General features: G+C 45.5%; 2 protein-coding genes across 2 annotated transcripts; both read right to left on the bottom strand.

Moving 5' to 3' along the window:
• Nucleotides 1-9365: 9365 nt before the first annotated feature.
• LOC133913373 (peroxidase 51-like) lies at nt 9366-12246 on the bottom strand. Its single transcript, XM_062356504.1, has 4 exons — nt 11704-12246; nt 11359-11559; nt 11047-11212; nt 9366-10005 (listed from the first exon to the last, which is right to left on the bottom strand). Exons 1-4 carry the CDS (start codon nt 11920-11922, stop codon nt 9608-9610), a joined length of 984 nt encoding a protein of 327 aa, XP_062212488.1. The 5' UTR covers nt 11923-12246; the 3' UTR covers nt 9366-9607.
• A 13800-nt stretch (nt 12247-26046) lies between these two features.
• LOC133911256 (peroxidase 50-like) lies at nt 26047-27664 on the bottom strand. Its single transcript, XM_062353455.1, has 4 exons — nt 27377-27664; nt 27064-27258; nt 26759-26924; nt 26047-26639 (listed from the first exon to the last, which is right to left on the bottom strand). The coding sequence occupies exons 1-4, from the start codon at nt 27599-27601 to the stop codon at nt 26236-26238; spliced, it is 990 nt and encodes a 329-aa protein (XP_062209439.1). The 5' UTR covers nt 27602-27664; the 3' UTR covers nt 26047-26235.
• Nucleotides 27665-27889: the final 225 nt, after the last annotated feature.

Genomic DNA, 27889 nt, shown 5'->3' with positions numbered 1-27889 from the left:
AGGCAAACAAGCATTCATAACAATAAACTTTGTAAATGCTCATATATAAAATCAAGACTTAGTTAGATCAAGTGATTTAAAACAAAATTGAGCAATTAGGCGTGTTTCTTTCATTTTTATCCTCAAGTTCTTAGTTAGATCAAGTGATTTAAAACAAGATTGAGCAATTAGGTGTATTTCTTTCATTTTTATCCTCAAGTTGCCTCTTATCCAAGCAAAGTGTCGCGTGACTGGGTATAACAAACACCTCGAGGCTTCAAGACAACCATATTGGATTACATTTTGGCACAAGAAACTTGATTTTTCAAGATTATTCAATTTTATGCAAATTATAAAAGTTTCACAAGATCAATTCAAGTAATGTATTTGCGACACGAGAAACACATGTTCCCCCAAGGTTCTATCATGAGCTAGACATTTGAAAAAAAACAAAAAAATATAGTGCAATTTCCCAATCCACTGACTTGAAATAAGAAGCATAGAGCAAGATATTCATCAGACTAGCCTTAACACAAGCATTGACTAAGCCAAAGAAATTACGAACATGGTGATAAAAAATGTAGAATTTCATAATCTACATAATTTATAAAATTGCCAAATTTCATCTTAAGAAACCTAGCTCGCTTGAAATGTTTATGTCAAAGCATCAAGAGAAGTCTAAGATTAAAAGCTTGCTCTGCACAACTAGTCAACTTAGTCCAAATTCAAGTTTAGCAATCGAAAATGCTAAAGACATACAAATCGAAACTCAACCACTATGATTATCTTACATGATACAATGCAATACAAATACAACCAAAGTAAGATAGAGTATATACAAATGCAACTCCTTCTCACACAATACTATAGGGATGGCACACACCAAGGTCTCCCCTCAAATAGGCAAATCTAGTAGCATCTAGAAGCTTGGTGAAGATATTGGCTAGATGGTGTTTGGTATCAATGCATTTTCTGTCTATATCCTTCTTCTCATTATGATCTCTTATAAAGTGGAATCTCACATCTATATGTTTGTGTAAGACCCCAAACCCGGGATCTCCTATACATCCTATATCAGTCCCTAGATCAAGTAGCGATACATACAATACAACAGTTATAGTATCACCGTCAAACTTCGTATATAATTACTAAGGTTCAGAGTATTAAAGATTACAACCATACTGTATATTACAAACCTGGCCGAGAGGCCAACAAAACACAACGAAAAGCAAAAGCCCAAGCCAAAAGTAGCTTAGGGTGCGGAGGCAATTTCTAATACTATTTTTCATCCTCGCCTTCACCTCCAGCGAAGTCAGCATCGGCTTCCTCATCTTAATGATAGCAAGAATGAGTACAGAAGGTACTCAGCAAGCCTTATACTACTTCAAGATATTGATAGATGCATGGGGGGGGGTAATTCAAGGACAAGACTTTACGATTTAGTTTTAAGCACAAAGCCGTTTATAGGGGTGTCCAATTGTATCATCTAGGATTGACTTAAATATAGTTTAAACAGTTCAAACTAGGTAACAAGTTATATCTGGGGGTTTTTCGATCCTGAGAGGGGCTACACCTCACTCCACAGTACCTTTCATCAGATCTGATGTACTTCTAGTACCACAAAGATCCTGGCGGATTTAGCCAGCAACCTCATCACATGGGTATCTTGTCCACACACTCATTCATCAAGACACACGCACCCAGAGTCTAGTCAACGTGATTGCTGATTTCACATGTCCATGACCGTGGACACCGCAATTCAAATAGGTTTACCCTCTATAGAGGTTGTACAACTTTATCCATGCGATATGCTCAAACTTCAACCGTTGTAAGTGCAGGAGCGAATCATATCAAGACACTCTAGTCACCTTTCTTGCCAGACTTTTCTAGGAGATTTACCTCTAAGTGCTAGAGTTCATGTACTGAAGGCCAGTGCCTTTTTTAAGCCTAGGCCGGTACTAGCAACCTCGAAACAGAGGGACAGATGGTCACTTGACTGCTCGCTGCTCCCAGCCTCCTAGTATGATGCACAACTCAGTCTGGTGAAGTAGAAGTCAAGTTCTGTCTATTTAGAACGCATGGTTGCACGGAGTGGCTAGGCTAGACAACGCAATGACTAGGTCCTTAAGCGGCCAGGGCAGGTTTTTTCTGGCAATGAACACCACAGAGGTGACTCAAGCCCCCAGGAGTATCCTCATCCAGAGTACTACTCCATTTGCAACCGTCAAAACAGTTTTCATCCATTTTTACACATCATCCTCCACATCCCACACGACATCAAGGATTTCACAACCATAACAGAATTTACAACCATCAATGATTTATGGTATATGAGTTATCATTGATAACAGTAAATCTTATCTCCGAGGAGAGATGTTTTAAAAGTGACGTCTCTGAGGAGACGTATTAAATCCTAAGCATGTTAGATATCAAGACGTCATCTGTCATTAATATAGATAATAACAGGTAATCCTAGGGTGATATGTATTTTGGATGATAATATTTATGGCATGATAAGTGTTTAATAGAATTAACTACCACAAACAGTTTGTAAAAGCGCATTACATAGCACATGTGATATAAGTCCAATTTTAGTTGAAAACATAGGTTCAATATGATCAAGGAGATAGGACTTGCCTTCTCTGAGGTTTTCTTCAAAGTCTTGGTTGTAGTCATGATCTTCCTCGCCCCTGACGCTTCCCGCGCAGCACTCGCAGAATTCTGGCGGTTCTGTAATTGTGATTATAATCATTAACAGGATATACTAGAGAAGAATCAAATAACACTGAATGGAAAGCCAATGAGCCCTAATGAATATCACACTGTGATAGATAGGTAGATCTCAAACTTAGAGAAATTTTGGCAAAAGAATAACTGAAATCAGAGCCAGAGTGGAGAAGTTATGACTCCCAAAAGATTTAATCAAATATAAATCAAGAAAATATGAAATGGCACTACTCATGGGTGGGATCCCTATGAACAGTAACCTGGGCCTACAGCCTAGGCCCAAATGAACAGTAGCCGGGATTAGACCTGAAATGGGCTTGGGCTAGGCTAGGCTTGAGCTTGGGCCGCACAGTGCTGGGTTGCACAGTTCTCGGCCCACCCAGGTCGGGCAAGACGGTTTAGCAGGCTATGGAGTTGAGCTGACCCACTAGGGCGTGGCCTTTGGGCGGTTGGGCTAACCTGGCAGACCGGCAGCATTTGGGCCGAACCATGGCCCGACTTGGTCAGGCCGCCCGGGCTAGTGATGGCCCAGCCACGCGCGCGGAGCGCGCGAGCGAATAGGGTGACGACGGGGGAATGACCAGTCGGAGATGAGGGATTCAGCAGAGCCGCGCTGGTGAGCTCACCGGGAAGGCACTGGCACTAGGGTTCCACGATGGGAAGCTAATGCTGGACATCTACGTGTGATGTGAAACTTGGCTAGGGGCACATCGACAGTGGCCGGCGGTGGAAATGACACCGGAGGGTCACCGGAGGAGACGACGGCGGTGCAAGAAAAGTGGGCAGTGCCTCCTCTTGTCTATGTGTGATTGCCCTGCAAGAAAAAGGAGCCTAAGGCTCCCTGGACTACACAGCACGATGGCCGGACCACAAGCAGATGCACAAGCATACCGGCGGCAAGTGATTTCATGATGACGGAGCAAGGACGTGGGCATCACGTGGCTATGCGCTAAGAGAGAGCACTGGAGCAGAGATATGCTAGCTAGGGGGTTGCGCGAGGGGGCAGGAAGCTCACCGAGCATGGAAATGGTGAGAAGTTGAATGGCGGCCGGTGATGCAACGGAGCAAAGGCGGCGGAGGTGGCTCAGCTACTAGTGCGGGCTGGCTCCCAACGGGCCTCTAGTCAATGGAGAGCGACAAGGGGTCGGTGGTGTCCTCTGGGTAGTCATCGGTAGTTCGTGGGTGCAGAATGACGACGGTGAGGTCGCAACTTCAGAAATGGCGGCGGAGCTGGCGCTATGGTGGTGGCAAAATTGGGAGAGAGAGAGAGAGAGAGAGAGAGAGAGAGAGAGAGAGAGAGAGAGGCAGGCGGCTCTATTTATATGGGGAAGTGGAGTAGTGAGGTGGTGCAGCGCATGACGTCGTGCTGTCATCGGCGGCAGCACGGTGGTGAGGTGGCAGAGTGGCACCCACCATTTTTCCCAGGGCATGGGCACGCTACGGTGTCCACGCGTGTGCGTGGGCATGGAAGTCGCACGACACAGAGGCATGTGCGACTTGAGCATGGGCGAAAAGAGAAGATAGATAGCGAGGGAGCAGAGGGATGACGCGGCTATCGCGGTGGTGAGCAGCGTGTGACATGCTGGAGGATGAAGGAGAGAGCGCGGGCGATCGAGCGGCGGATGGCCGACACATGGACGGCCACGCTTGCACGGGCGCGGGCGAGCGACGAGCTAGCGAGCACGTGCGGGAGCTGGGCTGGTAGCGTGATGGTGGCCCAGGCGCGAGAGAAGGAAAAGGGGAGAGAAGTTGGGCTGGTTGGGCCACACGAGGGAGAAAAGAGGGGGAGGGGAGGAAGGCTGGGTCGGTTGAGCACGGGCCGAACAGAGAGGGGGGAAGAAGAGAGATTCAGCCCTGGAGGAAAAGAAAAAGGATTTGAATTTAGATTTGGAATTAGGTTTTGGGTTTGGTATAAATTCTATGGAGACATTTGAACTATAATTTGGATTTGGATCTTGAGACTTCGAAGATGATTTGAATTCAAATTAGATTTTGAGCTGAGGGAACCTAGGAACAGATTTGAAATTGAGAGATATTCAATTTCAATCTCCACACAAGAACCACAAAAACCATAAACTAATTCACACGAACCAATTTAATGTTGGGATTATTTTGGAAACAATTTTAGTGCATTTTGGAATACATGATCAACTTAATACATTTAATATATGTATACACACTGGTATATATACATTCATATACATACCTCCTTGATTTTAGTTAGCCTAATCAATCACAAAAAGTTTAAATTTGGAGCAAAATGTGCAATTAATTAACATGTTAAACTCAGGATGTTATAGTTTGGTTCTGGAGTACCGGCCTGGATTATTGGCTAAGCTTATGACACTGATGTAGTCACACAAAAGTGGCACACTCATGAAATCTAACCCTAAGTCCCTCAAGGTAGTAAATATCCATAAAATCTATGAGCAACAGCTAGCGGCAGCTGCATATTCAGCTTCACCAGTAGACCTCGTAATGCTAGACTACTTGCGAGAAGACCAACACACAAGAGAAGTACACAAGAAATGACACATACCAGAAGTACTCTTTCTGTCAATTCTACAAGCAAAATTTGCATCGGAAAAACTTCGAAGAGAAAGCGAAGAGGAAGCAGAAAACCAGAGTTCGTACTCGAGAGTATGCTTGAGGTACCTCAGAATGCGTTTCACAGCTTGGCGATGAGATGTCCTTGGTGAAGCTTGAAAGCGCGCAGGGGCAGATGGCGAAGTGGATATCTGGTCTCGTCACCGTCAGGTACAAGAGAGAGCCAATCATGTTCCCGAACACCCGCTGGTCCATTACTTCGCCATCTTCATCTGGATCAAGCATAGTCGAGGTAGTCATCGGTGTTGCTAAAGGCTTCGCGTCGCTCATGTCAAACTTCTTCAGCAGCTCCTTGGTGTACTTCGTCTGGTGGACGAATCTACCCTGCTTGCATTGCTTGATTTGAAGTCCAAAGAAGAAGTTGAGCTCGCCCATCATCGACATCTCGAACTCTCTACTTATAGTTTCTGCAAACTTGACCACAAATGCATGAGAAGAGCAAAAAAATGATATCATCCACATAAATCTGAATAAGTAGGAAATCTTTGCTATGCGTGAGAGTAAATACAGTTTTATCAACCACCCCCATGACATACCCATACTCTAACAAAAAATACCTAAGCCTATCATACTAAGCCCTAGTTGCTTACTTAAGCACATACAAAGCTTTTTGAAGCTTGTATACTCTATGTGTGTATTTGGGGGTTGTTTGACATATATCTCTTCCTATATGAAACTATTTAGGAATGCACTCTTGACATCCATTTGATACAGCTTGAAACCTTGGGATGCGGTAAAAGCAAGAAGGCTCCTAATAGCCTTTAGCCTAGCTACCGGTGCAAAGGTCTCTCCAAAGTCTATCCATTCTATTTGAGTGAAACTCTGAGCCACTAGTCTAGCCTTGTTTTTCACTACAGACCAATCCTCCCCCTTTTGTTTTTGAAAACCCATTTTGTGCCTGTGGTGTGAACATTGGGAGGTGGCTCTACAAGGACCTAAACATGGTTTCTCTCAAAGTTTTCTAACTCTTCATATATGGTATTGACCCAATTTGAATTAGATAAAGTATGTCTAACATCATAAGACTCAAAAGAAGCAACGAATGCAGAATCAGTAAAATGAGCATGAGAAGTGGACTTGGACCTAGTTACCCTCTCATCGAGATCTCTGATCATCATGTGTGGGGGATGTTGTCGCTGAGTGTGTTGAGGGACCTCACGTTGTGAGAGAACCTCTCCTCAAACATAGCTGGTGCAGGCTCTAGAGCAGCTGAAGTGGATGTAGAAGCTGTAAGACCCTCTGCTGGAGTAGAAGCAGTAACCAACTCTGAAGCAGGTGTTGTCAAGGGAAGTAGTGGATCATCATTGTCATCGCCGAGAGCCGGAAGGTCGCCATCTATAAAGATGCTCTCGCTCATACCCTTATTTCTTGCACACTCAAAAGTAGAACTAGCACGAGGTTGTTTCATCAAAATTCATATCATAGGATTTCATGATGGTGTTTGTCAGAGGGTTAACTCCTCAAGCGGGAATCCGGAGGGACCCCCTTTGAGATTCGGCCCGGGGGATGATTCTGAATCCGTTTTGCGGGTGAAATAAATGGGCGTAAATGAGATGCAGGTGGAATGGAATGATCGGATGCAGGAAGTAGTAAATGCTTCGGGGATTTTTAGACAGGTTCAGGCCGCACTGAGCGTAACAACCTACTCCTGTGTGTATGCTATAAATACTCTGAGAATGTCTCTCTGAGTATCTGCTGGGTTATAAGAATATTTGTCTAGTCTAGAGCTTCGTGCTCCTTGTTCTTCGGCTGATCTACGCTTCTGGCTTCATTGTTGTCCAACTTGTCTAATGTCGAACTCTACTTCGTCTGTGCTTCACTTGCCTTTCTTCGGGGAGCCCACCTGGCTTATATGCCCACCGGGGTGATAGCGTGTCCAGAAAGGATGGCACGAGTTCCAAGGCGGCATAAATGGAAAGCAACCATCATGGGCTGTTGCACGAGGTGAGAGGGAGGGTTGAAAACGCGCCCCGTCCGATTTTGTTTGTCATCATGCCGTTCTTCAATGGGCGTCGCAGGGAGGGCCCACCAGGCAGCCACCGAGCAGCCCGGTGTGCCCGCCCGGTCAGAGCAAGCCTGACACAACAGGGCGGCAGGCGGGGCGCCTTGGGCTTCATGATGCTATCCCGAGGCGCGCCTCCCTGCCAGGCCGTGGCAGGGACTAGCAGCAAGCGTGGGGGAAGCAGTTGGAAGTGACAGGCCACGCGCCCTCTTAAATGCGGCATCGGACCTCTTATCAGCTGACACCTCACCGTTGGACCCCTGTGGGGGCCACCGGCGAAGGATTTCTCAGGTCCTCGGGGAATCCAGTGCTCGGGGGCCACTGTTCACGGCTCCGAGCACTCTCTCCCGGAACTGGCTGTTCGGGTCTTCGGAGAACTGAGTGCTCGGGGGCCACTGTTCACGGCCCCGAGTACTCTCTCCCGGAACTGACTTTCCTTGGGTCCTCGGGGGACTCGGGTACTCGGGGGCCACTGTTCGCAGCCCCGAGCACCCTCTTCCCGATACTTTGGCTTTTCTTGTCGTCGAGGGACTTGAGTGCTCGGGGGTCATTGTTTACGGCCCCTAGCACTCTCTTCCCGGCACTTGGTCTTCTCGTGTCATCGGGGAACTCGGGTACTCGGGAACCACTGTTCATGGCCCCGAGCACCCTCTCCCGAAACTTGGTCTTCTCGTCCCTCGGGGAGATAACCCCCGTGAGAGGGCGCCACGTGGCACTCTACTGTTCTGGCCTCGGGACTCGAGGACCCCTGGTTCCTGTGTCACCGACAGTGTTAGTGTCAAGATTATAAACCCCATAAGCATGACTATGCAGATAATACCTCAAGAAAATATCATCAGAAAAACGTGACTCGAACTTGGCGACATCAAGTACATTTAGCTTGAAGCGCACTTCCAAGTTCTCATCTAGCAACAGAGATACAGAAAGCAGGTTATATCCCAGATGCTCAACCAAAGCCACATCTTTGAGAGTGAAACTCTCATTTACCTTTGTAGTCCCTTTGGCCTTCACTCTACTTTTTCGATCATCCCCGAATGTGATGTACTCATGATGTTTCGTTGGGATGAGGCTGGAGAACCATGATGGATCTTTGGTCATGTGACGCAAACAAACAGAGTCGATGATCAATTTGTTCTTTAGGCCTTCACCTGCCACCTATATATGAGAAGAATAGAAGGTGGATGGCTTAATACTGAGGTTAGTCAAAAACCTCTTGAGAATCTAGTTGACTGGGGATGGATCCCATGTGCGATAAACAAGCGGACTTGCTACACGCATGTTATTGTGTTTATTGATTCTAATTATACTAGTGATCTTGATAAAGGAATATCTATTTTCTAGATATGTCTTCTCTCTGTATAGTTCAGTCGTTAGTTGAAAAGCTTCACTTTAATTTGTTATTGCTCCGTCTACTACTATAATAGAATATATTTTAGCTACCGAAGTTGTAAAGAAAATTATTTGGTTGAGATGTCTGATTTCTAAACTTGATATTCTAAATAATATTAATATTATTTATTATGATAGTTGGAGTAGTATTTGTTTGATAAAAAAATAATATCTTCCAGTCAAAGACCAAGCATATCACCACTCTGTTGGCGTATTTTGTCCTCTTCGGCGGGTCCCACAAAATGTGTACCGTAGACACTTCATGCGTCACAGTGCATTTTTTCTCATTTCTTATGTTTTGGATGTTTCTTATACAATACACTATCTTCCTATTTCTCTTCTTTAATTTCCTGCCATCCCATCAAGAACCTTTAGTGGCATGATTAATAAATATCTAAGAAATTGTCCACCGCAACATTCTTGTACAGGAAGACCACTTCCGTCTCACGACTGTGCAGTGCAGTGTGCACGCTTGGTGGATCCAACTGTCTCAGCAACAGCAATAGCTCCATTATTTTTTGCTCTGGATCTCGTCAGTCTGGATCAAGCATAGGTTCTCTTGCTCCTTGAATACAACAAGGATAGCTTCACAAGAACATTGCAACAGAAGCTATTTAGGTACCACGACTAACACTGACACAGCCACAAGATCCAAGAGGCAAGAACAGAAGAAATGTTCGATTAAATCTTGCTCCGAGATTGAACAAAAAGGAAAACGAATACATTTGCCTAAGTACTACTATCATTCGCTCAATATTCTTGGCATCAACCGTTTAACCTTGTGATGATATGATTAAACTTGCACGCTAAAATCTATATCAACACTTGAGATCACCCCTTATATGTTCATGCTCTCTCCCATCAGCTTACAGCTACGGTTCAGAGTTCCAGAGACGGATCGGATCAGCTGAGGAACGCGCAGTCGCGGCGTATGTTCCCCTGCGACGGGTCGGTCTTGACGCCCACGCGGCCGAGGTTGGTCATGGCGGCGACGAACGCCTGCTCGAAGTCGGTGGCGTTCTGCGACCACGCGATGACGTTGGGTTGCGAGCGGGTGTCGGAGTAGAGCACCTGGTCGGAGGTGAAGAGGCCGCGCCCGTTCACCAGGTTGACGAAGTACTGGATGTCGAAGACGTGAGGGGTGATCGGGTCGTTCTCCAACGCGACGTTTGGGTCCACGCCGGCGGGGCACGCCGCCAGCAGGTCCGTCGCGTACGTCGGGTCCATCGTCGGGTCCACCGCCGCCGGCTGGATCCGCGACGAGAACGTGCTGCAGTGCGCGAACCCCACCGTGTGCGCCGCTGCAAGCAAGCGAAACAACACGTTATTTGAGCGACTTCTCACTACCCAAGCAGAACCTATCCTCTTTTGGAACACACGTATTTTTCAAAAAAAAAAAAACAAAGAAAGGAATTTTACACTGTTTCTTGGAAATTTTCTGTGAAGACAATTGCAATTTGCAACCCAAGCAAGCTTTGGCCTTTTTTTTTTTCCATTTGAAAAGGTTTCCTGCAAGATGCTACTTGCTACTACTACGGGACACTGATCCCACAAGCTTTTGTTTTTTGTACGACAGCACAATTGGCAGCTCAATCAATGGGCCGAAATTATGGAGCTGGACGCTCCCTCTGTTGCAAACGGTCAGAGTTTGGATTATGGCTAAGTTGTTGGCAACATGGAGTACAATAATACAAGGCTGACCTTCTTCCACGCGGAAGCAAGGCTCTCCAGCCAGTCGCCTATGTTGACTCATCTTAGATCTACTGACCAGCAGCTACAGTGCCACACAAACTAACGCTATTCGTTTACTGTGAAAACAAATAATGAGGTTGCTCTCGCCATCACACCCATAGGGAGGTTGATTTGCAGGAAAAGCTGTGCAACCACAAAATATTATGAAATAATATCTCCAATGATAAAATGTTGAGATCAACTATACAATATTTGAATGAGAATCGAACAGACATTATTTACTGTTTGCACCCGCACCTATGTGCTTGTTTGAATCAAAGATTTTCTCAAGACATATACTAGTTAGTTCTGTTGTTCTAACCTAGGGATAAGGCATTTCGGGCATTTTCTATTGAGCTACGAATCTCTCGGGCCTGTACAAAATGCTGTAGTAACTTCAATTGCAGAGATGGAGCGTTGGCTTGGACCCTTTGCTCGACTTCAAAGACATGAAACAGAGCACGTGGAAATCTAGTGCACGTACTTTACTCCCACTAGTACAGCAGTTGGCGTAAATATTTTCCTTTTGGACAAGAAAAAGGCAGTTGGAGTAGTACTTTAATTTATTAGCAGTTACTATTCTCTTTAAAATTACTAGTATATTTGCTTACCAGATAGAGCAATCATGTCTGTCTGTGACAGGTTGTTCGCGGCGAAAAGCGACGTCAGCTGGTCCAGGTTGAACGACGGCGGCGGCAGCTTCCCGTCGACGCTGGTCGACGTCGAGCTCAGCCCGTCCAGCCTCCCGAGCTCCACGGCGTACGACGGCCCGCCAGCCTGCACGAATCAAGATTGACGCCACAAAATTTTTCAGGGACTGTACACTTTACACTTCCAGAGAGGAATCCTCGAAAGTTCGGAAGCTTTGCGGAGATAGATTTCGGTAGAAAGGTCCGATCCGTCGCATTAATTCGCGGACGCACCAGGGCAATGACGTCTCGGGTGGCCATGGCGAGGATGTCCGCGCACGACACCTGGTTCGTGCACTGCGGCACCGCGTCGATGGCCGCCTTCGCCTTGATGACTGTGTCGAAGCCGTCGCCGGCCAGGGAGAGGTTGGTCGGGTGGTCCTTCTCCGCCGTGTTGTTCCCCGTCGACACCAAGATCACCGACGCGTCACATCCCTGCGAATCACAATCACAATCAGAGTCACATGGCGCACAGTTACGTGCACACGCAACCAAGCACGGTACTCAATACACTATCCTTGAATTCCTCTTGGTACTCGAATCAAGATTCTGGGCAGGCAGATTGCCAAACGGACGGACCTCGACGAAACAGTCGTGGAAGAAGAGGCGGAGCGTGGCGCCGACGGCGACGGGCGTCTCCTGGACCTTCTTGGACACGGCGTCGCGCACGATGCTCTCCACGTCGGGGCACACCGCGGCGTAGTAGTCCTGCCGGAGCTGCGCCGCGCACCGCGTCACGACGCCGGCGGCGGACGCGAGCGCCAGGAGCGCCGCCAGGATCCTGATCCCGGCGCCCATGGTAGCCGCCGCGCGCGCTCTCCTCTTCTCTCTCTTCCCCCGCCTTTCCACCGGCTACGCGCGCAGAGCTAGCTCGCCCCTGCCTGTCGCGCACTCGTGCCTGCGCAGCGGCTTATCACACCACCACACCAGCGAGCGGCGCGCGCGGGTGGCGTACTGCGAGTGATGATGAGGCTGTCGAGCGTTGAGCTGTGGCTGGTAGTAGTGGTGGCGTGGTGGTGCGGTTATGGTCGAGCGAGCGAAGTGATGCAGTAGAAGCGAAGTCTCCTCGGAGTGGGGGAGGAGCTAGTTAGGGCACGTTTGGTTCATTATTACATTTTGACATACTTCGTCGCATCTTGTTAGATAACTGTTTATTTCGTTACCGTAACTGTGATGTGCTATAATTTATCAAATATTAGATCTACATGTCATAGACTCATTCTTTTGTTAAAATTTAATTAAAATATTACTATCAATTTATTAGCCACATCTTAGACAATAGTATTTGGCAAAAAAAGTGTGGTATTTTTTAAGTAAACCAAGCATGCCATTAATACGCGTGGAGGCAGAGGCGGCGGCGCCATGAGATCTGTGCGCGGCGATGGATGGCGAGGACGGGAGAATCTAGAAGCGGTCCCGTGCGGATGTATGCGCCTGTCTATCCGCCTGGAGCGGGCAGGACGGAAGGGAGAAAATTATATAGGAATTATATAAGATCGGATCATTCAAAAACTCCTCTCATTATGACAAGTCCGCTCCTCTTTTATCTCTGTATATACGTCGACCGTTATATGAAAAAAACAGTATGTATCAGAATCTTCCAGCGATCTGTAAAAAGTCCAATAGAAGCGGCTCGTGGCCCGTGGGCGCATATGCGGTATGGCTAGCTGGCTACTTGCGCTGCGAACATGTGTGCGATCGCAACCTCCACATGGCGCGGTTGGTGCGCGAATGTACATGCTGCGTGCTCCAAAAAGAAAATCGCGCAGAGTTTGCAGCTACGACGCGTGAGGCACGGGTAACAAGGCTCTTAGTTTGGCGTTAGCGACTCACGCTTCTTCAGAGATTCACAGTGATCACAGAGATGGGCAAGTAACAGAGTACCTGCCGGAACGTGTGATCTGGGCCTCTAGTGTGATCAGTAGAATCACCTTGTTGTGCCCTTGCTGTCAACACAGGCTCTGACATTCTCGATGTTCATATGCATACCGGTACTTGATCTAACTCGAACGACCTGAAAACGAGGCTCCCATGATAAGTGTACCAGTCCTGCGCAGACGCAAATTAATTAAGATCCCGCATGTATCACGCGATGCATGAACGCGAACGCCGCGGTCCCGTGCACGTTCGTTAGCCGATGCGAAGATCAATGTAGGAGACGAGGGTTTCTGCTCTTCTGGAAAGGCGAACGCGGCCAAGGCGAGGCGTCCGGCCTTGGCCAGCATACCGGGGCAGGTTTTTATGATCGGAGACGTCCAGCTGTTGCTGGCTAGATGTCCAAAATTTCCAAAAGGAGGCATAATTGTGTGCCCCATGACGCTTTTCGCGGCGAGGTGACACCTAAAAGAGTCCCGTTGCTTCTTCCTGCTTCCTATGGCAGCAGCCACCATCGCTCTGCTGCTTGGCAATGGCAACTTGAATTGTAGTAGCTGCAGAGGTGCCCCTCGTTTCCAGAACAAACGTGTTAAAGTCCGTCTAGGTACGTGCTCGCCCAACACAGCTTCTTCTTCGGTTAGGACTGGAGTACGCAGCAGCAGCGCGCGTAGGGGAGCGGTTTCAGTGCAACGGTCGGGTCGAAAGAACGGAAAATGACGGGTGTTTTGAACGGTGGGTGTGATGCGAACGTACGTGCAAAACCGCGCCCCGCGCCAAGGCCCCAACGGCAATCATCGGCTTAATGCTTGTACGCTAATACTATCACGGTACCTGCAGTCGCTTTCTTTCTCCATCATCCTTTTTTTTTGGAAAGGGATTATATTAAACACCAACAGAAATTACACAACCGTCATGAATCAGACGAGTTACAACGTTTTCGGACTAACCCAACCATGTCATAGTAATACAATGCACATAGGAATGATTAGTTAACTCATGACTAACTCTGTTCTGGCAGCATTCAACTTTTTTGAATTCTATAACCCTTTCGCCTGTGAGCAAAAGTCTAACCTCTTGAATTATGTGAGCAAGGACTGATATATCCTCCTCTTGAGATTTAGTCAGGTGGATCACTGTAGAACAATCAGATTGCACCATTATCGGTGGTGTTGTGTGATGGAGCGCCAACTCAATTCCCTCTTTGCATTCAGTTAGTTCGACTTCCAAAACATCAATGCAATGTACCAATGGCCAGCACGAAGTGACGACCACCCTACCACAGTTGTCCCATAGCACCATACCAATCCATGCCCCCCCCCCCCTCCAATTCTGTGTGGCAAAATATCTGTCGATATTCAATTTATGCCAACTAGGAGGGGGACGAGACCAATGCTTCATCACCGAAGATATCGAGGTTGTGTCTCGCTGTTGATGTCACCTCTCCTTCAAAGAGTAGTCAACAACCTGTTTGCCTTTGGCCACGTATCGTTGAGAAAATTGCTTGATCATTAACAGTGACTACACATAGCTTTCCAAGAAACACCAGGAAGCCTCTAACGGGGGAGCCTGTTTGTGGTGTACCACCTCGTTCCGAACATGCCAAACACTCCATAATAGCATAAGCAACATCATACGGTCCATAACTGGTATACTATCTAAGAGGCATAGCAACCACTGCACACCTTTTGGAGTTCCTCTGCCAGTGGCAGCCACCAAACTTCTCCCATGGCACCCCATAAGGCCCGGGAATTTGGACAGCGACAAAGGGCATGATATACATCTTCTTTCTCCATTTTGGCTACAGACACTAACATATATCCTCTAGTTCGAGTCAACGACGTCGTTTATTCTCTTGAGTTGCCAAACCGTTTGTGGAAGCCCTCCAAGCAAAAATGCGTACCTTTGCCGAGACAGGGCACTTCCAAATGCAATCCCATTCAGGACTATGGCCATCCGGGAGCAAGCTAACAGCCTCACCACGAACCTCCCGAAGTTGAATGCGATGACCCCAAACCCGGAATCTCTTATGCCTCCTATATCAGTCCCTGGATCAAGTAGCTGATATGCATGGTATAACAGTTGTAGTATCATAGTTAAATTTCGTACATAAGTATTAAGATTCAAAATACAAAAAGCTACAACCCATAGGTTATATTACAAACCTGGTCTAACTGCCAACAAAACCACGGCGAAAAACATGACCAAGCCACAAGTAGCTAGGGTGCGAACGTGACTTCTAATTTTACTCTTCATCTGCGCCTTCATCCTCAATGTAGTCGATAGTGGCTTCCTCATCTGAATGATAGAAAGAGTAAGTACGGAAGGTACTCAGCAAGCCTTATATTACTTCAAATGGTTGATAGATGCATAAAAAGTATTTTAAGGATGAGACTTTACGGTTTAGTTTTAAGCGTAAAACAGTTTTATGCAGTTATTCAATTGTATTCTCTACTGCTAGCTTTAAAACAGTTTGAAATAGTTCAAAACCAGGAAGTCGTATCCGGGGGTTTTTCGGTACTGGGAGGGGCTACACCTCATTCTACAGTCCCAATCATTACATCTGGTGTACCTCTAGTACCACATAGATCTTGACGGATTGAGCCAGTAACCTCATCACAAGGATACCTAGTCCACACACTCACTCATCAAGACACGCGCACCCAGAGTTTAATAAAACAAGTTATACCTTCACATGTCCATGACTTGACATGGCTATCCGAATAGGTTTATACTATACAGAGGTTGTACATTATACCCACGCGATATGCTCAGCATCCAACCATTTCCAAGCGGATGAATGAATCATACCGAGATACTTTAATCACCTTCCCTACCGTGCTTTTCTATGAGATTTACCCCCAAGTACTAGAAGTCTTGTACTGAATGTCAGGTTCCATTTTTAAGCACTTGTCGGTCTCTGCACATTCAAACAGAGGGTCAGTGTCGGTATAAAGAATAGTGGGGTCCCCTCGCAGGTAGATCCACGCTGGTAAGATATTAGCAGGTGTTGTATGCCACGTTTTTTTCGGAACCGTGGCCACCCTGTGCGACCAGCCGGTGACCACGCGACTAGCCAGCGACCACGCAACCAGGCTCTCCGACCAAGCTCAGCGACTAGTCCCCAGGTCGCAGGAGCAAATCGCACGACCAGTCCCTAGGTCGCAGGAGCAAATCGCGCAACCAGTCTCCTCTGGTCACGGGGCAGGTATGTGTCTAAACAGTCTAATTGCAGTAAATGTTTTTTCACTCGAGTGTTTCCCTTCCCCATGTCCTCTTTCTGGTCGACCGAGGCATGGTCGGCGCAGAGCTGTCGTGTTCGGTCCCGTAGCATTTCAGGAGGTTTTTTGCAGGTGCACAGGCAACGCGTGGGGACGGGACAGGGCAGTCCGAGCGACTGGGATGACGCAGGCGGTGGAGCGATGGGACAGGCTCTGTAGCGTCGTAGAGCAAGTGAGATACGTCTGCTCTTAGTAATGATGGGCCTAGTGATAAGTTCTAGCTAGGCCTGGGTCTATGTCTTGACTCATGTGTAAATCCTCTCTCCCTCTGATATTACCCTGCGTTAATGTTAGTATTGTCATTGTATTCCCCAGCCACCGATTGTCCTAGCATATTGCTGGATTCTGGCATTGACAACACAATTTGGGGTGCCACATCCCTTGCAAGCACCAACTTCTTCCCAGTCCCGTACTCCTACAAGATCCGCATCGCACTGCCGCTAGACAACGCGGGTGGGCGGATCTCTCAGCGAGATCCCCTTGTTCACCCCCAATCGCTAGTAGGCAACAACGACATGGTCCAAACAGTCGACGATATATCACCTAGATCGAAGATGTGCTCAGTAGCGATATGAATTTCCTGCTTTGGTTCACCCAGCAGCTCCATCTTGCTTTTATAGCCCCAGGACAAATCAAGCACTGTATGTCATGTACGAATTTGATCTGCTCTTTCCATCCCAGAATCTAGCTTGTATCTCAGGAACTTCAACTTCCAATCAAATTCCAAGATCCCATGTCTAGCATGGCATGGGTCCTCCCAATCTGAGTAATCATACCAACTCGTATCTCCTAGGGACTCATTCTTCATATCGGAGAACATCCTGTTATGGAGGATACGAGAACAAATTCCATCACCAAGATGCTACATGGCATGTCCCCAAGGGAGTCCACTAGCGGATCAGAATCAACCTCCAACCCAGAAGACGATCAACTCACAGATTCAGACGGCGCCGCCAGTCGCCTGAACAAATCCCTAACCCTAGATCATAGTCGGACTTTCTATGAGTTTAGAATACTTGCCTACGAATTGATTCTCTCCCCATCATCCGATTATCTTTGGTGCCAATTAACGAGTAGGTAATACTAGCAGCACCGCATGACCACCTAATTGGTCGTTCGTAACCTTCCTTGCTTATTATGCCAACAGGTGAATCTTAACGTACTATCTGACCCTCTTTAATTCATTTGTATGGATAAGGAATCCATGAATTAAATAAAAATGTGACTTTTAAGTTTATTTATAACAAACTAAAGAGGGTAGAGGGTCGAGCCTATTGCAACCCTATCCCTACCTCTAATGCCTGCTCCGGCCCATGCGTCTTGCACGCACACAACACACGTCTGCCCACATGCGGGCACGAGTACATCTTAGCACAAGGTCTAAATTAGACTGGGGCCAAAATTATTTGATAGTTGCACTTGTTTTTTCCACTAGTCCAAATCCTTCAAATGGCCCAGCAAATTGCAACCCCCCCCCTACATGGGCCAACCCATGGTTTTACAAAAGGACTGGGCTGACCCATGGTTTTGCACAAGGGAAAAGCCCTTTACTCTAACAACATAAAAGAAGCAACAATTCGGACAGTTGCCCAATCCAGCGTTTTCCATTTCAGATTAGCTGATTAATCATGAGCACACATCAGGTGTATTGGAAACTCAAGTTGCTTGACTGGAGCACGCATGATGAGCTTTGATCGTTACGTGACATGATGTGGCCCATGCTGGGGAAGTTATCTATCCAACGTGTGATAAGGTAATGAAATGGCACGGTGACTCTGGTGGTTCGGTTGGGCTGTCAATTTATGGGGTAGTTGCTGGGTCCCTAGCAAAGCAGGTAAGCATTCGGTTGGAAGTAATAATATTTTCATATTTAATTTAATTTAATTTAATTTTTATATAAAATGAATAAGAATGGATGTAAATAATCAATAACGACAATGTTCTGACTTGCTCCGACTAGCCCCAACTAAATTCGACTAGCCTTGATTAGAATTCGACAAGTCTCAACACGCCTCGGCTAGAGCATGTCATCGACAAGATATTCAACTAAGTACTCGACCAGCACATGTAATCGACTAGGTACTCGAGTAAGATTTACATACGTACCCGATGGTGACGTGAGATGCAAACACCCCCGTTGTGTCGATGCTCGATGTAGTAGATGATGAAGAAGATGAAGTAGTCGATGCAAAAGCCATCGAGATGTCAATCCAGTAGGTGATGACAAAGACAAAGTAGTCAAAGTAGATCATAATAATGTAGAGGAAGCAGATCGTGAGCAATCGCGATAAGTACTTCCCAAAAACCTTATTCGCCCTCGCCCGATGCAGGATCCCAAGAGCAACAGGTTCCGGAGAGCTGCTCTTCCATTCATCGGTGCATGTCGGCGTAGCGGAATGGAGTAGACTACATGTGACAGTGCAATAGAGGGATATTGGCAAAACCCTAATTGCGTACAGTGTCTCGTGTCTCTCCTTTGTGTGGCGACTGGCTGATATATATAGAGATAGAGTCGCACGGTTGAGATGCACCACGATTGGAGATGGTTACGCCATCACGATCGGAGTCTTGACCAACACAATTTGCATATATTTATCCGTTTGCCCACACAGCAAAATGAAAGAAACTGCAAAAGGAGGCTGGACTTGAACAAGCAACTGGACCTGATTTCAGCAGACCATTCACGCAGGTGCCATGCACCCACGCCCTCCTCCCACGCCCTGGCCCAGGCCACAGCCTGGTGAGGCAAGCGAGCAAGCGCGCGTGTGTTCTTCTAGTCCTCTCATCCACACATTCTAAGTGGGTGGACGATAGAAATCCTTTTAAGTTGGTCTCCATCCACTTCCATTAGCAAGGTGGGACTAAAGAATACACACTTCCATCACATGGCTGGACCTTTGAGATTTATTTGGAATTATACATATATAATGGGCTAAGCCCATATGGTCTAACAATACCCCCATCAGATCTCAAAGTCCCATGAAGATTTGCCTTTTCCTCAATATTGTTTGATATACCAGTGTTTCAGTGGAGATTGTTAAGTTGAATATCCACCTAGAACATCAAGCTACACTTATTCATAACCAGGACAACGGACTAAGCCTTGAATTGCAAGTCTTGTGTAAACAAGTTCTACTTGTAGTCATAAATGATACTAGGCTGTAAGGATGGAAACGGATCGGATACGCATGGAATCGAATTCGGATAGTACGATTTACCATATTTTAATCCGAATACGAATACGGATTCGGATATCTTCGAATACGAATACGAATCGGATAGTTCGAATACGAATCCGCATTCGGATATCTACTCGATCTTCGAAATTCAGGTTGGAAATTTAAATTTTTGAAAAAAATTGACTGAAATTTGATAAAATTCGAATGAAATTTGTTCTACTTTGATTGGGCCGGAATTTTACAAATTTTGTTCAAAATTCATGTTGAAAATTTAAATTTTTGATCAAATTTAACTGAAATTTGATGAAATTTGACTGAAATTGTTCCAATTTGATTGGGTTGGAATTTCGTTAATATCTGAAATTTCTAAAACTTTAGCAAAATTAGTTCCCTGGTTGGCGGATACGGATACGAATCGGATATATCTCGAATTCGGATATCCACATTTGAATCCGAATCTCGAAAACGAATTCGGATATATCCATTTTAGTATCCATTTCAGAAACGAATACGAATACGGATATCCATATTCGCATTTTAACGGATACGGAATCGGATAATTCGGATTTTCTGCCATCCATTTCCATCCCTACTAGGCTGCCAGTTGGCTACCCCGCAGGTGGAGCATATAAGTGATACTCCATAGTCTCTTCATGAGTTTATTAGAGATCATCCAAGTCTCATAGAGTACGACCAATAGTCAAGCTCATATATGTGTATTCTTTCAAGAATGCCCTATAGGTTAGCATCTTCACTAATTAAAACCAGCCAACATAACACATTAAGACAATAGCCAACCGCCTTACAGATTTCGAGAGTCTTGCATCTTTACTCAAGTGGGTAGTATGGTATTCTCCTTCAATTAACCAATAGCTTATTGTTCACAGGTCCTAATTCACAGGATCTCTGATCATATAGGTTGGATTACCACTACTATATAACTCATATGGGTCTCATACCCATCTCCTTCGATGCATTATCTATCACATTTTGTGATAGTCCCTTTGTCAATTGATCTGCCAGATTTTTAGCCGTTTCGATATAATCCAACACTATCACTCTAGAGTTTCTCAATTTTAAAATAGATTTCAATCTTCTCTTCAAATGTCTTGAGTATTTCATGTTGTCCTTAAAACTGTTCACTTTGACAATAACTGCTTATTATCACAGTTCATAAGGATAGCTAGTATCGGATTTTTGACCACTGGCAAATCCATCAAAATCTCACGCAGTCATTCTGCCTCAACAGTGATTGTTTCTAACACTATGAGTTTTGCTTCTATGGTTGAACTCCATGAAACAACCGTACCACCAAGAGTGAATACATATCCACTTGTGAATTTTATCTCAGCAATATCGGATATCCAATTTAAATCACTATAACCATCCAGTACTGATGGGTACCCAGTATAGTGAAGTCCAAAATTCATAATACCTAGCAAGTAGTGCATGCCTCGATTAAGCTCATGCCAATGATCATCATCTGGGTTAGAAGTAAACCAGCTCAATTTGCTCATAGCAAATCAGATGGTATGCCTTGTAGCACTAGCTAGGTACATAAGTGATCTGATAATTTGGTAGTATCTCAGTTGATCCTTAGCAATTCTTTTATTCTTTCAAAGTATTAAACTATGATCATAAGGTCTTGGAGCAATCTTGTTGTCCATATAGCCAAAGCGGTTCAAGATCTTTACCACATAATGGGTATGCAAAAGCATAATTCCATTCTCATCTCTAATCAACTTAATGTTTAAGATCACAACAGTCTCTCCCAGATCTTTCATATCGAAATTTTGAGACAAATATGATTTGACCTCATTAATCACATCAAGATTTATTTCAAAAATCAAGATATCATTAACATACATGCACAAAATAACTCCTTCACTCCCACCATAGCGATAATACACACATTTAGCAGCTTCATTAACAACAAAGCCCGTAGAAGTTAATGTTCTATCGAACTTCTCATGCCATTGCTTAGGAGCTTGTTTGAGGTCATACAAAGATTTCAGCAACTTACATACCTTACCCTCCTAACCTTCTACTACAAACCCATTAGGTTGATTCATATAGATTTTCTCACACAACTCTCCATTAAGAAAATCTATCTTAACATCCATCTGATGAATGATAAGACTATTTGAGGCAACCAAGTAAAGTAGTACACTTATCATGGTTAGTCCAGCGACAGGTGAATAAGTATTAAAGAAATTTTCATCTTCTTTTTTGGTATAACTCTTGGCCACAAGTTGAGCCTTATACTTTTCGATAGTGCCATCAGACCTAAGCTTTTTATTTAACACCCACTTACAATCTACAGGTTTACAACCATAAGGTCGATCTGTGACTTCCCAAGTCCCATTGGTGAGAATAAAATCCATCTCGCTATGAACAGTCTCCTTCCAGTAGTTTGTATCTATAGATGCATAAGCTTCTGAAATCGACTTGAGAGTGTTATCTACAAGGTACACAGTGAAATCATGATCAAAGAATTTTATTGTCATTTGTCTCTTACTCCTTCTCGGAACCTCACTATCATCTTTCTCAGGAACTAACTCGAGTAGTTGCTCAGAATACTCGAGTGGTGTGATAGGTTCAGAAATCATCTCAAAGGTTTGACTAGAAATGTTATGTATATCATTCGTAGGAAATATGTTCTCAAATAATGTGGCATCTCTAGACTCCATAATTGTATCAACTAACATATCAAATACCTCAGATTTCACTATAAAAACTATAGGTAATGCTTCGATGAGCATATCCCAGAAAGATACAATCCACTGTCTTAGGTCCTAACTTGCGCTTTTTAGTTATTGGTACATCGACTTTTGTCAAACATATCCAAGTACACAAATAAGAAAGTGATGGTTTTCTCCCTTTACAGTCTTCATATTGAGTTTTCTCCTTATTTTTAGTAGGAATTCTATTTAGAATATGACACGAAGTCAACAAGACCACCCCCACCATGCCTTAGATAAATCCGTGAGTGTCTAACATGGCATTAACCAGGTCAGTCAGGCTGTGGTTCTTCCTCTCGGCTATCCTGTTTGATTGGAGTGAATAGGAAGAAGTCCTCTCATGAATAATTCCATATTCCTTACAGAATAAGTCGAAATCATTCAAGAAGTACTCTCCATCATGATTCGACCTAAGTCTTTTGATTTTCCTTTCCAATTGATTTTCAACTTCTGCCTTATCTTTCAATTTTAACAAAAACACATAACAAAATCTAGATGCATCATCGATTAAAGTCATAAAATATCTTTTTCCACCAACACACCATTCATTTCGCAAAGATTAGAATGTACGAGTTCTAACATCGATAAATTTCTCTTCTCACCTGTCTTGTGAGGCTTGCGAGGTTGCTTAGATTGCACACAACTTTGGCACTTAGAACCTTTGATAATGGAAAAATTCGGAATTAAATTTAAGCTGGAAAATCGAGTCATACAACCAAAGTTTATGTGACATAACCGTGTGCCAAACACTAGTCTCATCTCTATTAATATTGTCACAAATATGGTTCATAGATTTATTGCAGAAATCAGAAAGAGAAAAGCAGAACAATCGCACTCATAGCCTTTACTAATAAAAAGTCCATGTTTTGATAGAACCACTTTATTAGACTCGAGTACCACCTTAAACTCATCTCTACAGAGAAGGAAATTGCTAATTAGATTCTTGTTTATTAAAGGGACATGTTGCACGTTCCTCAGTTGCAGAATCTTTTCTGAAATAAACTTTAGATCTACCATGCCAACATTATAAACAAGAGCATGAGACTCATTTCGTATTAAGACGAAAGAATCTCTAGCGATCTGATAAGAAGCGAACATTGAACTATCAGCACACATGTGTACATTAGGCCCAGTATTAATCCACTAACTGGTAGAATGATTTACTGAAAGAATAATAGGTAAATTACCATACCCACTAGTTTCATCTCCAGTGTTACCAATAGTCATGTTGGCAGACTTGGTGTTCTTCCCTTGATTAACCTTTCTTCCTTTGCGGTCTCGGTAGTCTTTGGCCCAATGGCCAACCTCGCCGCACACGAAGCAAAGTTTATCATCTTTGTTCATCTTTTTCTTGAAGTTGGTGGTTTGTTTGACCTTGATATTTTTCCCTTTGTACTTACCATTAGAGGACTGTTGCACCACATTTACGCTAGACCGTCCATCGCCTCTTTTGTTACACACATTCTTAGTCGAGCTTTCTCCTCAACATCAAGAGACGGGATCAGACTCTCAATAGAGATCTCTTGTCTCTAGTGTTTTAGAGCAGTGGCAAAATTCCTCCACGAGTGAGGCAATTTGGCAATGATGCCCCTAGCCACAAACTTGTATGATAAGGTACACTTTAGGAGCTCGAATTCTTTTACAATGCACTAAATCTCATGAGCCTGCTCAAATACCGATCGATTATCGACCATCTTATAGTCATGATATTACTCCATGATATATAGTTCATTGTCTGCATCTGACTCGCCAAATTTTGCATTCAGTGCATCCCATAACTCATTTGCATCCTTTATGTGCATGTATACATCACAGAGACGATCGGCAAGAGCGTTAATAACACATCCTACAAAGAGTATGTTGCCTTTCTCGAACTTCTTCTCCTTATCAAAGAAAATAGTTCCTTCAAGACTGCTAGACGTAACCCAGTAGCAGTTCATAGTCGTAATCCACATAGTGGATTTGACCTACCATCTCTTAAAGTGCATACCGGTAAACTTGTCCGGCCTTAGTGCATCGGCAAAACCAGTCATCGTTAAATCAAAGTGCATACAATAAGATTTTTGGATTGTTAGAAGTAATAGCACTTTCAAATTTAATTTAATTTAATTTCTGATATAAAATGAATAAGAATGGATGTAAATAATCAATAACGATTGTGTTCCAACTAGCCCTGACTAGATTCGATTAGCTTCGAGTAGGATTCGACAAGTCTCAACACGTCTCGACTAGAGTATGTCATCAACAAGATATTCAACTAGGTACTCGACCAACAAATGTACTCGACTAGGTACTCGAGTAGGATTTCCATACGTACCCGATGGTAATGTGAGATGCAGACGTCCCGTAGTGTCGATGCTTGATGCATTAGATGATGGTGAAGATGAAGTAATCGATACAGAGGCCACCGTGACGTTGATCTAGTAGGCGATGACAAACACGGAGTAGTCAAAGTAGATTACGATGATATAGAGGAAGCAAATTATGAGCAGTCGCGACAAGCGCTTCCTAAAAATCTTATTCGCCCTCTCCTGTTACAGGATCCGATCCCAAGGGTGACGGGTTCCGTATACCTGCTCTCCCGTTTGTCGGTGCACGCAAACGCAACGGGACGGAGTAAACTATGTGCAATGATACAGTAGAGAGAAATTGAAAAAAAAAAACTAATTGCGTGTGATGTCTCGTGTCTCTCCGTTGTGCGACGGCTGTCACATATATATATGGAGGGAGAGTCAAACGGTTGAGACGCACCACGATCGGAGAAGGTTACGCCGCCACGATCGGAGTATTGACCAACACGATTTTCATATATTTATCTATTGTCCATGCAATAAAAAGAAAGAAACCGCAAAAGAAGGTCGGACCTGCGCAAGTAACTGGACCCGATTTCGGCAAACCATTCACGCAGGTGTCGTACGCCCCTGCCCACTTCTCGGGCCTAGCGAGACAAACGAACGTGCGCGTATTCTTCTAGTCCTCTTATCTACACATACTCAGTGGATGGAGGAGAGAAATCCTTTTAAATTTATCTTTATCTATTTTTATTAACAAAGTGAGACTAAAGAATACATATCTCCCTCGTATAATTAGACCTTTAATTTTTATTTAAAGTTATTGAAATATAATAGGTTAAGCACGTACTCCGCGGGCGGCTCGGTTTTGCGCGCCATCCCTGCCACGGCACCGCAGGCTGCAGTCGCTGCTCTTGAGCGACACGCGCGTGCGCCATCGGAATGGCTCGCTGGCCTTTGTTGATTGGTGCGTGAAGCGGCCGCGGCGGCTCTTCGTGTTCCGAAGGCGGCGAGAGGAGTTTGGACTTGTGAACGAGCTGCTCTTTCAGAGGATTTTGGACTTGTGAACGAGCTGCTCTTCACAGGATGTGAACTTTGAAATCGTCTTCGATTTTTCATGAATTAATAGACACAACTTGTGGTGGTGCTACGGAAGAAGCTAGCGACAAGAGGAGAATAATGCGTTCATTGAATTTGCTAGAGGAACTTGGTTGGAAGTTTTCACCCTCTTCAGGCTGTACTTATCACGACGTGTTCGACATCGACTTTCGGCACAATAATTGGCCAGATATTTGGCATATTCAAACCCCCACCAATAATTCCTTTGGAGATTGGAAGGTTCAACACGAAAAATATTATGGTGACGGCACGCGATTCACAGGAGGAATGTTGGAGACTCGAGAAGTATTATTGATCATCGTTCCCTCACCCAAACTGCTCTACTGCAGTGTTGCATATATGGAAAAAAACTACAGCTGTTGGGAGTTGGGACAAGTTACAGGTAATTCAGTTAGCTCCCTACAAAACGACATAGTGGTAGTATATATTATGCTATGGCTTATTCAATATTCTTTTGAGAATGTTTTATTCATCAATGTGTACAATCACAGTCCAGCGCATTACATATACACTTTCAACTCACGGAACGAATTAAACAAAAAAAGATAGAGGTACAAATGCAACACCGAAATTAAAACACTCAAACGAATTTCTCCTCCTCTCTGGAACATGTTAACATACACACATTTCAGTTGAACACGTCGCACTGCTTGCGGATGTTGCCCTGCGCGCCGGACTTGACCCCGACGCGGCCGAGCTTGACGACGGCGTTGACGAAGGCCTTGCTGAACGCCTCGGTGCTGTTTGCCCACGAGTCGACCATGGGGCGCGTCCGGTTGTCGGTGTAGAGCAGCGCGTCGGAGCCGAGCAGGCCGCCGCCGTCCTGCAGGTTGCGGTAGTACTGGTTGTCGAACTGCGCCGGCGTGGCCTGGTCTATGAGCACCATCCAGTCCGGCCCGCCGTCGGGGCACTTGCTCCGCAGGAACGCCGCGTAGTTGGGGTTCAGCGTCGGGTCCGTCGGCTGCCCCGGCTGGTAGCTGTACAGCCGGTACGCGAACTTGCTGCAGTGCGCCAGCCCCACGCTGTGCGCCGCTGCACGTACGTCGTCACACATTAATTGATCCGTGTGAGCGATCGTACCGTTAGACACGTACGCAAGCATGCAGGGTACGAGTAGTTGGAGTTCGGAAGTAGAGATGCGTGTGTCTTACCTGAGAGCGCGACCATGTCGGACATGTTGAGCCCGTGTGCCTTGAAGACTTCGAGCAGCTGGTCAATGGTCTGGTTCGCCTCGGGCAGCTGGCCTGGCACGCTGCTGGCGTTGGAGACGAGTCCGTCCAGCCTGCCCAGCTCCACCTGGTAGAAGGGTCCGCCACTCTGCACAACCGCACAATGCAAAAAATATTGCAAACTAGTCATGCAGGCTGCACGCATGAGTCCACGGTACATGCACGTTTGTAGAACAAAAGATACATAATGGCATGGCAGAAATTAAAGCTTGTAGAATCGTGCGTACATCAGCGATGGCGTCTCGAGCGGCGAGTGCGAGGATGTCGGCGCAGGAGACCTGGCCGGGGCATGCGGCCTCGACGGCGGCCTTGGCGCTCAGCACCGTTTCGAAGCCTTCGAAGGCCAAGGACAGGTTGTCGGAGGCGTCCCTCTCGGCCGGGTTGCCCGGCGTCGATTTGATCAGCACCGACCCGTCGCACCCCTGCACGCACGTATATATCGATCGTTACTCATCCGCCGCACGTTTTTAGTTTCCTGAGACGTAGTGCCACGCCGCGGCATCGATCAAACCAGCAGGCGTAATTGACGGCAGCGGTCACCTCGACGAAGCAGTCGTGGAAGAAGAGGCGGATGGTGGAGCCGGTGGTCCGGATCGTGGCATCCTTCTTCTGCTGTACCACGCCGCGCACGATGGTCTCGACGTTGGGGCAGGTGCTAGCGTAGTAGTTCAGCTTCAGGTCGGCCGCGCAGAGCCGCGCAAAGAAGGCGACGGCGACGGCGAGGACGATCAATGACACCGTTCTCGGCGTCGTCGGCCTAACCATCTTGTGTTGATTTTGTTCGTGCTCTAGGTAACCAAGCGGTGCAGTAATGGTGGATATATACTACGGGGAGTTCAAGGATGGATGTGATGAAGCGTCGAGCGTGATTTTAAAAACTCTGGCACGCAGTGGGAAGAAAGCGAGACGGGTTGACATTTTCGATACACATCAGACTACCAGGGAGCTGTGTCATACTGTCAATATTGTACCTACTCATGTGTTTGTACTCTCTTAGGACTGAGTCTTTGTCCATGCATATGGATGCTTTGAGGACTTTCTTAAAAGGAGATA

This window comes from Phragmites australis, chromosome 3 (genome assembly GCF_958298935.1).
Source record: "Phragmites australis chromosome 3, lpPhrAust1.1, whole genome shotgun sequence".
NCBI classification, from domain to species: domain Eukaryota; kingdom Viridiplantae; phylum Streptophyta; class Magnoliopsida; order Poales; family Poaceae; genus Phragmites; species Phragmites australis.
Note: the sequence above shows the minus strand (reverse complement) of the source record. Positions and strands in the feature narration are given on the sequence as shown.